This window comes from Microtus pennsylvanicus, chromosome 13, assembly GCF_037038515.1.
Source record: "Microtus pennsylvanicus isolate mMicPen1 chromosome 13, mMicPen1.hap1, whole genome shotgun sequence".
NCBI classification, from domain to species: domain Eukaryota; kingdom Metazoa; phylum Chordata; class Mammalia; order Rodentia; family Cricetidae; genus Microtus; species Microtus pennsylvanicus.
In genome coordinates, this window is record NC_134591.1 from 37,725,465 (window position 1) to 37,736,626 (window position 11,162).

Below are 11,162 nucleotides of genomic sequence, written 5' to 3' on the forward strand. Positions count from 1 at the left end.
TCAAAACATCTTTAAACCCAGAACAGCACTCATCCTTTTGCTAGCTTGGCCCAACACTGAACTGGGTACATCCTGTCTTTACAAAACTAAGGGTGGTAAACATAGGCACACATTTTCAAGAACATATCGTTCAAAACATATTTACAGAAATAGGGGTGATCTGCTTCCGATCCTGTCAGCACTGAATCAGAACAGCTCCCGGGGTCCGAAGAAACAGCTGGCACCCCCAGACAAGAAACCCGAGAAACGTCAGCTTCCAAATAATTTTAGGGAAAATATTCGAGAAAAAACCGGGGTTCCCAGAAATGATCATGTTTGTTCCATGCATGATTGACAAAATGACACTAAAACAGCAAGAGAATCATCAATATTACAAGTGAGAAGAGAACACGCAGGCTGCATGGTCCCAGCAGTGGTCTGTGCTGGCCCGAAGGCCACTGGTCCTTGCTGAGTGAGACTGTCCCTGCACAAGGGCTTTTGCCTCACCTGGAGACGCGCTGGACAAGCATTCATATGCTGGCTGGAAACTAGATTGCACGGCTCCTAGCATCTATGAATAGCTCATCCATACAGACATTAGTCGATAGGTCTTCACATTGTACTCTTTTTCAGCTTGTTCCTTTCAAAATTGCATGTGCCGCCAGTGGTTAAAGAGCCAGGTTCACCGTGCTTTCCCTCGTGGTGTTCTTGGCAGCCTGCGATGTTAGAATTACATCCAAATGACTTGCTGTGCCCAGACCAGCTTGAAGAAGGCACTACCTACCACCTACCACCTATCACCTCCAGGCCCCAAGACCCTAGTCTGCATTCCTGTCTAGGTCTGAACCATAAAGCTGAATATAAAGCCGAGGCTAAGAATTCCATTTTGAAAATCTTGGAAGTAGTTAAACGGCATTTTCAAAGCCTTGCCTTTACGTCTACTCAAAGCAACAGTCTGCTCTCCAGTACCCATGACAGAAGCCCAGATGTCTGTGGAGGCTCAGAATATTTCCAGGCCCTTTGATCTAGGATACCACACTTGCCCCAGTGAGTCTCTTCAAGGTCTGCCCCTTCTAACCACTGTTGTTTAGTGGGCATGAACTAAAAAAGGCAAACTAGCCTTCCCTGTCCCATAGCCGCTGCCAACGCTGTGACTGAGACTCATACTTTATTATCAAAAACAAAAAAGACAATGCCCATGAGCCCGGATTTATATTTTGATATTTTCCCACACTTAGAAAAGTAGACAGATCTATAATTTTTGCAGCAAATAAATCATTTTCAAAGGACTAGTTATTTTTGCAATCGGCTTAGCTAAAGATCGTCTCCCTATAAAGCCTTGGCTGGCCTGAAACTTGCTATAGGACCATGCTACCCTCAAAGGTCTGCTGATCCCAGTGTTGGGTTTAAAGGTGTGTACTACCATGTTTAGTCAGGCTTAGATATTTTAGGTAAATTTTTTTTTTCTTTTTGAGACAGGGTCTCACTTATTTCCCAAACTGGCCTGGAATTCACGACCTTCTTGGTGTAGCCTCCCAAATACTGGAATCATGAGAGTTTGCAACCATTTTCCTGGCATGTTTCAAGAGCGCCGTGTGGAATTGTTAGGTCACATGGCACATAAAGGGCCAGGTGATTATCTGGGTAAAGGCCTGTTGATTCAGGGTTTCAAAGACAGGCCTGCAGTTACTTGTGGTAACAGACTGTGAGCTAGAAGGCACCAGATAGGAGGAGTCTGTACTCTCCCTATAGCAGAAGAAGAAATGAAGAAAGTACAACTTGCTCAACAGCACATGGGGTCATTCAAGGCTAGTGCCTTTCATTCAGTTCAGTGCAGTCTACTCTAAATCATAGGACTCCTAGACCATGCATGTGATCTGGGCTATGAAAGAACATATTTACAGAGGTAGTTACAGATTATTAGTTAGCTCCTTTTGGATTGTGTAGATTTTATTATTCCCTATACTCAATGGACGGTGTCTGGCAATTGATCTTTTGTTTTGGCCCTTAGGGTTCCCAAGGACGTTAGTACAGGCAGAAGCCTTGGACAGAATCTGTGATGTGGACCTAGTGATTAGTCTGAATATCCCTTTTGAGACACTTAAAGATCGTCTGAGCCGAAGATGGATTCACCCTTCTAGCGGGAGAGTCTATAACTTGGACTTCAACCCTCCTCAAGTTCTGGTAAGATAGACTGCATGCTGTTCAGGGAAGATAAAATCTATATAGCCAAGAAACATAGACAAAGTTTAGATTCAGTCGTAGTCAAAGGGGAGAGCTAGGATGCAAGGCAGCCTTGCTGGCGACCTGGGGAAAGTGGCCTCCTCCATTTTGTTTCATGACTTTTATTAAACCATTGACATTTGTTTATCTTTTGGGGGATGGGCTTTTTGAGACAGTGCTCTGTGTGTAACAGTTGTAGCTGTCCTGGAACACAGAGAGATCTGCTTGCTTCTGCCTCTGAGTGCTGGGATTAAAGGTGTGTGCTCCTACACCTAGCTATTGATGGTCGTTGCTAAGCCACGATAGGTAGCTCAGGTTGCTTCTAACTCAAAGTTCTCTAGTCTTGGTCTTCCAAAGGCCTGAGAGATTCTGGGTGTGCATCCCATGTCTGGTTCAGGATACATGTGATTATCTTTCTGTTGATTTTTTTCCCTCCTGTCTCCCTGATAATGGCTGATTGAACTAATGCATGAATTCTGCCTGTTATCTCTGGACTGGAATAGGTAGCATGGTATCAAATCTTTATATGGAAAAAGCCTTGAATGTAGACGGAAACAGTGGAAGTTACTTTAAGGTGGTAATTACCACTGCTGGTCGCCATTGTGCCAATATTGCCCTTAATGGTGCCAGTTCATTTGTGATAAGCATTAGAGGACCCCACCCTAGCTAACTGGTTTGCTCACTCAGTCTTTCACTTATTCCATAGATCCAGGTTCATTGTTTTGACTAGGCAGGTCCTAACCTTCTGAGTGGCTGGGTGGACAGGGTGCCATTGAAGTGTAACCCAAGATATGGCGATAGGAAAATAAAAGGGGAGAGAAGAAAGGACTTGAAAGCTCAAAGGCTCCTCTGGCCTTATTCAGACATGCTCATCAATTCTTACAATATCTGAAAAGCTTTACTTACTAAACTGTTACTTTCCAAAGCCCAACTCTACCTGAAAGAACCCCTGATAACAGTGAACGCTGTTTCCAGAGACAGCTGTGGAAGTGAATGGTCAGCTCCACTAGCCACTGGTGTCTCCCCGGGTAGAGTGAGGTTGCTTCCCGGGTGTCCTTCTCTTTCTTCTGGAAGCAGCGCTGTTTGTTGGTACTTTAAGCATTTTGGCCATCAGTAAAACAGATCGGTCACGGCCTCTGCGTTTCTGCATGCTGACACTCCACCTGTGATAATGGTGTGTATTGTCATGTGTCATCAGTGTGGCCCCCAGCTGCAGCAGGATCACAGTGTGTTTTAAATTCCCGGGCAGCTTCTCATGGTCCATGTGAGTTGCTGGAGTCTTGTAGATCCTCCCTAGCCTGTCTTTGACAGATTTACTCTGCAGCTTTCCCTAGAGAGGACAGTGTGAGCTTGGGAGCAGAATTCTGATGCTACTACTGTGCTGTGTGTAGGTCGTTATGCTTCCTAGGAGATTCAAAGTACCAAAAAGGAAATTTGCTTATGTATCCCAGGCTCTTCTGGAGCTAATGATGTAGATCAGGTGGGCCTTGAACTTACAGAGCCACCTGCCTCTGCTAGCATTAAAGGCCTGTGCAACCACACCCACTGAAAATTTTATATATTTAAATGTCTCGTTTCTTAAAATGCTTGTCCCTGATGGTCCTGGGTGTTTGAATCAGGCCTATTGATAAACCTCAGGGTGTGTCATTGGTTTTGCAGAGACTGCTCCGTAGCAATGTGAAAGCTGATAGAGATGATAAAGAACCATTTTTTCCCCTGTTTTTGCTCCTTTTATCAGTTACTTGTTTGTATCCATGTTCATATGGATATATACTTGTGAGGGTCCCATGGCACAAGTGTGGATGACTAAGGTCAGGTTGCAGCAGTCTCCTTGTGGGTCCAGGTTCATGAAGCTTGATATCAAGTACCTTCGCTTGTGACTCCAGTTTTGGTCTTGGAAGTCAGTTTCTGCCCCACCATAAGAAGCCAGAATTTAGAAGAAGAAGAAAAAAAGCAGTTTGGGGGCTATTTAGTGGGACCAGCATGACATTATGTAGGTATGTTGTTTAGGGAGGATTCTCAGAATTCAGACAGGCTTGAAAGAACCATTTAGCTATAGCACCAGCATGTGTTTATAAAGATGTGAATAGTCAAGGAAGATTTAGTGCCCTTCTCGGGACATGAGGCCAGCATAGCAAAGCCCCAGGCTTGGGTTTGTGGATGTGGTTGGAGTTCACTTTGATCATGTGGTCCGGAACAAGAAAGTTCTGACCTTGGGAATGGCCACTGGTTGGCCATGTTAACTGGCTCCTCTGATGCTTTAGGGGGTTGATGACATCACTGGTGAGCCACTTGTCCAACAAGAAGATGATAAACCTGAAGCAGTTGCTGCCAAACTACGACGGTACAAGGATGCGGCAAAACCCGTCATCGAACTGTACAAGTGAGTGTGCCTTAGTGTGTTTGTGGAAGGGCCCTGCCAGAAAGTCATAGGGCCTGATGGGAGGATCTCTGGCCTGAGCTAGGTAATGCTTCTTCGAGCTAGATGCGTCTGAAGGTCCACACTTCCTAGAAGGTGGGGAAGTAGTGGAGTGGTCTGTGGGAGGTAAGGTCCAGCATCTTTATTCAGGAACCTGTTAGAACATGAGGGCTTAAACCCAGTTATCTCTGTCTGTTTTATGTCTGGACTTTTGGGGTGGGGGTAACGGGGGTTGAGGGGATTTTGGCAGCTGGAGTTGAGGCTTTATGAATACTATGCAGGTGTTACATCTTTGTGCTCCAACGTGCCCCCCCATTCCAGCCCTCATTATCTTATTTAATTGCCTTAGATACTTTGACAAGCTTTCATGTAAATACGTGATTCAGGTAGACTAGGGTGACTGTCAAACTATAAACAGACCAGGGGATGGTGCCTGCTTTAACCTTGGGTCTCTGCCTGTCCTGTGATGTTAAACAACCTAAACGATGTTTTACTTGGATTGTCTTCCAGGAGCCGCGGAGTGCTCCACCAGTTCTCCGGGACGGAGACGAACAAAATATGGCCCTACGTTTACACACTTTTCTCAAACAAGATTGCACCTATTCAGTCCAAAGAAGCAAACTGAGCCTGCCCTTGGAAGAGCCAAGAAGACTTGGTCGTTCACTCAATCATGCGTGTAGTCCTGGTGCCCTGGCCAAATTAGGAGCTAGCTGAGATAGCTTGCAGCATCTTCTCTAGTTTAAGTGAATGAAGTAATGAGGAAAACTAGTGGGTAGAAAGCGTCCATGAAGAAACCCCCCTCCTGCCTTTGAAAAGAACGCAGAGCTCTGCAGGGGCGAAAGCCCAGACTGGATTTCCACCAGTGTTGAGCCCATACTCTAGATGGATTGCAGCCATGCCCTGCTATCGGAATCTTTTTGCACACGATGGTGGTGGAATCTCTGGTCTGTGCTACCTTCCACAGGCTGTTGAACCACAGCACTGTCAGCCTGAGAACTTGGAGAGCTGTGGTCCTGGCTTGTCCTCCGCCATACCCTCCTTGATGATAATGGAATTGATGCTAATTGCGCTCAGCCACTGCTTCTCCACGGCGACTGTTCCACCCTCTGTTCTCAGACATCCTAGTTTCTGCTGACCTTGTCCTATCTCATCTGCTCGCTCTCCTCATAAGCTGTTCAGTAACACGATAGTCTCTGCCTTTATCCCTCTAACCTCCTCTCTCTACAGACTGAGAACCAGGGGAACTGAGCCAGGCAGAGTGCTCACCTTGTGAAACAGCTGCTCTGACTGTCTTGAACCCACTCTGTACCTTCTGTTGTTTCAAAACGATTCCCTAAAGTTTTTGGGAATTCTCAAGGGAAAAAAAAAACAAGGGAAATGTTCACTCATAGAAGTGTAGTGATCGTGTGGAAATCACTGGACTAATGAGATGGTTTCGGCTACTTTATTCTAGGCATGGTGAATATTGAACGTGCTGCTAAATATTAATGCTGACAATGTTTTTTTGTGAGTGATCCAAGCAGATGGCAAGAAGTCAGTAAAGGGAGCAAGCCTGTGGGCTTGGAGCGTCTTGCACTAGCTGTACATTGCACCTGCACTGAGTAAGACAGCTTTACCGCTGTGGGAACGCAGAATCTTTGTTTTCTTCCTATTCCAAAGATGCAGTCCATAGGTGGCCACAAAGTCCAGAAATGAAGATGCTAATATTTTGTCAATCATCATGTCAATAAAACATTTGTTAAAAGACTTCCCTGGTGTCCAGACTTGTTGGCCACCTTGTACAATTCTTACTCTTCTCTGGGAAGAGAGAAGTGACATTTCTTCTTGCTGCCTTAAGGTGTCCTACATCCACCTGTCGTCCCCCAGGGACTGTCAGAAAGGACACTGGTGATTTAGTGTGACATCTCATAGTCTGTGGGGGCAGGGTGTGGGGTGGGCGTAGCACTTTAGTGGTGTTGACATTACATTTTGAAGGTGTCTGTGGGTCCCCAGTCCGTTCACTGCGGTCTGTTCTGTGTGGTGATGAGTCTGTCTTCCTTACTGTACTGCCTGGACTCTGTGGCTCCTCTCAGTGTCCTCCCCTGTGCATGTTCTTCAGCTGCCTTCAAGGCAATGCAGAACAGCATCCCTCCGCATGCTCTCAAGTGGAGACGCCTGGCTCAGGCCTGTGACCACGTGGGCGCTGTCATGTTGATGCCGACTACTTTGGAAGCTTGCATTTGGATGTCACTTGGTAGGAGTCAGGAGAGACATAAAAGTCCAGGGGAGGCAGATCAGGCATGGGAAACTGCTGTCTAGAGGAGGATCACCCTGAGATTATTTCCACAAACCAAGGGAAGTAGAAACTTAAGGGAATTTGGGGTAACTCAGGAGGTGGGGGGGGGATAACTTCCAACTTATTTCTTCACCTCTTTTAAAGATGGGTGTGACCAGGTTGCTGCCTGCACACTCTGTTTTTCCATCTTTTTCTGTTTGCATTTCAAGCTCAGTAGTCTATGGTAGCTAGGCACTGGGGACACTAGGGGTCAGGAGTGTCTGTCTGCTGGTGAAACCAGGAAGAGGTGAAAATGCCTTTTTCAAGGTCTTTGCTGATTTTCACGTTCATTGGCCGGAAAAAGGACATCTGGTTTTCCGCACCAGACTTGCCTTTTTTTTAATGACTTTGTCAGAAGAGTGTTGATACCAAAATACCTTGACAGGTAGAATGAAAGAAGCATCTTGTCCTTCCTTCCCATGCACGCCTGTCCCTCAGATGGAAGCCAAGAGTCTGGGTGGTTTCTGAGATTCCACACTGACCTTTATTCACAAGCTCCATCCAGTTCTTTGTTCAGTTTGCCTCCCACCACTCTTTTGATTAGAGCTTGGGAAACCCTGCATGTTGATTCCTCTAGTATTATGACAAAAAATGGTGCCACGAAGGAGGCCTTCTGAGTGGATTGTGTACTTTCAGGACCTCCATAAGCATCTTGGTGACTCTTCCCAGCATCCCATGAGGTAGACACAACCAATCCTTCCTATGAACAAGGAGTCCAGTTTAGGAAGTCTTGCCCAGGCTCTTGATACAAGTGAACAGTACAGCTATGACCCACTCCCAGGTTTTCCTGCTTCAGAAACCACAGGCTTTTATTGGATGTTAGCTGTCTGTCTCGCCCTAAGCACCCTCCCGCCCCCCAGTTCTGCTTGTGGGCTCTGGAAGAGTGGCAGACATCATTGGAGTGGCTTAGGCAAAGGAACTTGCCAGAAGAGGCCTCTAATTCCAAGGCTGGGTTTGGACCCAGGCTGACTGGCCTCAATTCAGGTATCAGAAGCCATGCATCCCATATGAAGAAAACCTGCCATCTATTAAAACCTAAAAGTTATCCATACATGCTATTCCTTATTTTTGGTGCGGTAAACCGAACAGTTCTTGGCAGAATAAATTGCTATCACCTGTGCCTGGGCACGTCATGGTTTGGCCATTCTGTATGTAGTTGAGTGTGAAGGAGACAGGCTATGCTATTAGCCCAGATAGCATTCATATAGACTGTATCTCTAGTGACAGAAAACAGGAAGCACAAGTGTCTTGCAATAAAAGATCCTTGTTTCGAACTTTTGAAAGGGTCATTACCTCTCTGGGATTAGAGAGGAGGGAAGAAAATTTTGTCTTTGTGGAAACTGCAAGCGATGTTAGGCCTCAAGGCTTTTCTAGTTTTATGAGAATTTGTACTACTGAATTGATTGTTTTTGAGGTGGACAGATCTCTGGGGGAATATGTTGCGCTATGATGGCATTTCACTGTGATCTCCCAAAGTTCCAGGCAGTCTTCTAACCCGGGGCCACCTGTCTTCTGTTCACCTGTGAAAAATGGCTTACTTTTTCCAGGAGCCGACAGGCCTGTTTTTCTTTAGTGTGACAGTTGGTGTTCCTGATTTTGGAATATACTTAATTCAGAGTATCTGAACGTGTTCTGTATATGCTAGCCTAACTTCATTGTATTAATTGGCTTTTTTTTTTTGGTTATCTTACTTGAAGATCAATTTGTATTCAATTTGATAGAAATAAACGTTTTTCTGCTTGATGCAATCAGTTCATTTAGTGTTTGTGGCTGTTTATACACTAAAGTTTTCAGGAGTTTGCTCTTGGTTGTTTACGCCACGTGATGGCTTTTCCGTTAGCCACAGTTGCCTCTAACGTGTAAACGAGGCAAACCGTGAATGTAACCTAAACCAAGTAGTGGTGGCAAGCCGTGCTTCTGGTCCTGTTCGCTTTCCTGCTGTTGTTAATGTTCCCTCATGTTCCTTGTTTGTCCTGCCCTTTACTCGTTAGTTTTGTTTTTACAGACGCTGGAGCCAGAGCCCTTTGTAATGTTGTCTGGTGGGAGCTTGGGCCATGAAGGAAGTACCTACTGGCCTTTCGCAACCCTGGTATGGCCTTCTCCTCTGGGAGGCCTTCCAGTAGCTGAAACCAGCTGGAAGCAAGTTCTAAACCCATGCGTGTCCTTAGGAAGGGCAGGGGAAGGCCATCTGGACGGGATGGCTATGCGGCAGGTTGTCAGATGGCTGAGACACCCACGCTCCCTCATTGTTGGAGGACTTCACAGCCCTTCTCTCTGGGCTTCTTCATACTTGGACACTTGCCTCGCTGATGTCACTGAAATAAGGGTAGACAAATTGTGCCACTTCAGAGCTGACAATGGAAGAGTCAGAAATCCTAGTGAGGTGAACAATGCCTTGGGTCTCTTAAAAAGGGAAAACTCAGAGCAAAGATGCACCCCGTCCATACTGGGCGGGTAGTATCTGAAAATAAAATTGGTTTTTAAAGACTATAGACACTTTAATTTAGTTTCTAAAATACTTGTTGCCTTGCACTGATGTTAGAGGACAATGTGTGAGAGCCAGTTCTCCCTTGCAATGTGGGTCCTAGGGATCAAACTTGGGCGGTCAGGTTTGATGGCAAGCACTTCTGCCTTTTGAGCCATCTTGCTGGCTCTGGGTTGGGTTTATTACTGCAGGATGGTATAACCTAAGGGAGCTGCGCCCAGGAGTGCGATCTGCCATCCAGTTGTTTACTGATTTCTCTTGTCAAACTTCGTTAGATTCTAAGGATACAAATATAAATCTTCGCCCCTGACGCTCCAGTTGTCTGGAGAACATGAGTGATTACAATTAACCTATTCATTGAGAAGACCTCTTCGCTAAGGAGAAGTCAAGGGATGGCTAATGTTTGAGCTGAGTTTTGCCAGAAAGAACATCTAGGCAGATGCGGTAGAGGGTGCAGGGAGGTTTGGGTGTGCACGGCAGGCAGAGACCACCTGCGAGACAGGTGAGGCTGGCTGGGGAAGGCCTTGCACTTCGCTGGTGAGAGACAGTGTAAGAATACCTGTCAGAAATGATGTCCAGTTTGCGTGACAGAAAGTCACCCCGCCGCAGATCTGAACTGAGAAGAGACTTCAGTTAAGGGGATGATGAGACTAAGAGGAGCAGAAGAAGGAAGCCACTCCCAGGAGGACGTGAGGAGCCAGGTGAGAAAATGGGGGTGAGCATGAGACAGTGGAATGACCTCTGACAAAAGGGAGCCACTGCTGCCCAACCTCTTGCTGCCACTGCCTTCCTGTGGCTTGTCGTCGTCCACTTGTTCGCTTTCCCCAGGCAGACCTGTAGTTCGTGCGTATTTGCCATTTCTGATTTTAACTTGGCCAAGTAGCAGATCCTCGTGGGCCAATTTGAGACTTTAGAGAGGACGATGAAGGAGAGTCGTCTTGGTGACTAGTTAAGTGTGAGCATAGATGTGGATGCCATGGGAGATACGGTGGGCTGTCTGATGCCAGGCAGTGGGCCATGCAGCAGTTACTCATGATGACCCGAGACTGGTGGATTTGGTCAAGCCTGTCCACTTGGTCAGTCAGTGGTTTAAGGGACTTTACTGACCACCGCTCAGCTCTTCCTCTTTCTGACTCCCATTATCCTGGTACTCTGGGTCCTGGTCAAGATGGTAAGAAATCAACTGACGAGGAACTAAACGATTAGGTTCTCTGTCAGGCTTCTCTCCTGGCCAAGGTCCTGGGGGTAGTCCCTTTAACACGCCAGGAAAGACTCCCATGGAGAGATTCTCGTGTCTGATCAGGTGCTGACATTCTCTATCCCGCCATCTAAGGCCACGGATCTGGAGAGAACACAATTGCCCGACAAGGAGTAATTAGGAATAGGGATGGATGCCAAATGCAGCTCTATGAAGCCAGAGCAGCCACTATCTCTGGAGATTGTGTATATAGACCAACAGCACCATTAAGTATACCATTTCAGATGATTCATAGTGACTGCAGGACAAATATAGCCGTAGATACGTGGGTCATAGGTCCTTTCCACAATACTCTGAGTGAGAAGAAGGAAGGAGAAAATTGCTTAGACCTGAGAAAACCATTTTCTCTATTTAAATTTCCCCCTTATTTTCTCATTTACTTGTTTTGATCTTTCCCCCCTACAAACACACAACGCACCATTGTGTGTATTGTGAGTGGAGTTGTTCTCCCCCCCACCACCACCACCATTTGTGTTTCCAAAGA

General features: G+C 46.2%; 1 protein-coding gene across 3 annotated transcripts in view; it reads left to right on the forward strand.

Moving 5' to 3' along the window:
- The window catches only part of Ak4 (adenylate kinase 4), a 52,292-nt gene extending 43,606 nt beyond the window's left edge, over positions 1-8,686 (forward strand). For all 3 annotated transcript variants that reach the window (XM_075945854.1, XM_075945852.1, XM_075945853.1), the window contains 3 exons: positions 1,991-2,163; positions 4,467-4,585; positions 5,132-8,686. In XM_075945854.1, coding sequence (XP_075801969.1) covers positions 1,991-2,163; positions 4,467-4,585; positions 5,132-5,246 — 407 coding nt within the window. In that variant the 3' untranslated portion in view covers positions 5,247-8,686. The remainder of the gene's footprint in view (positions 1-1,990; positions 2,164-4,466; positions 4,586-5,131) is intronic.
- Positions 8,687-11,162: the final 2,476 nt, after the last annotated feature.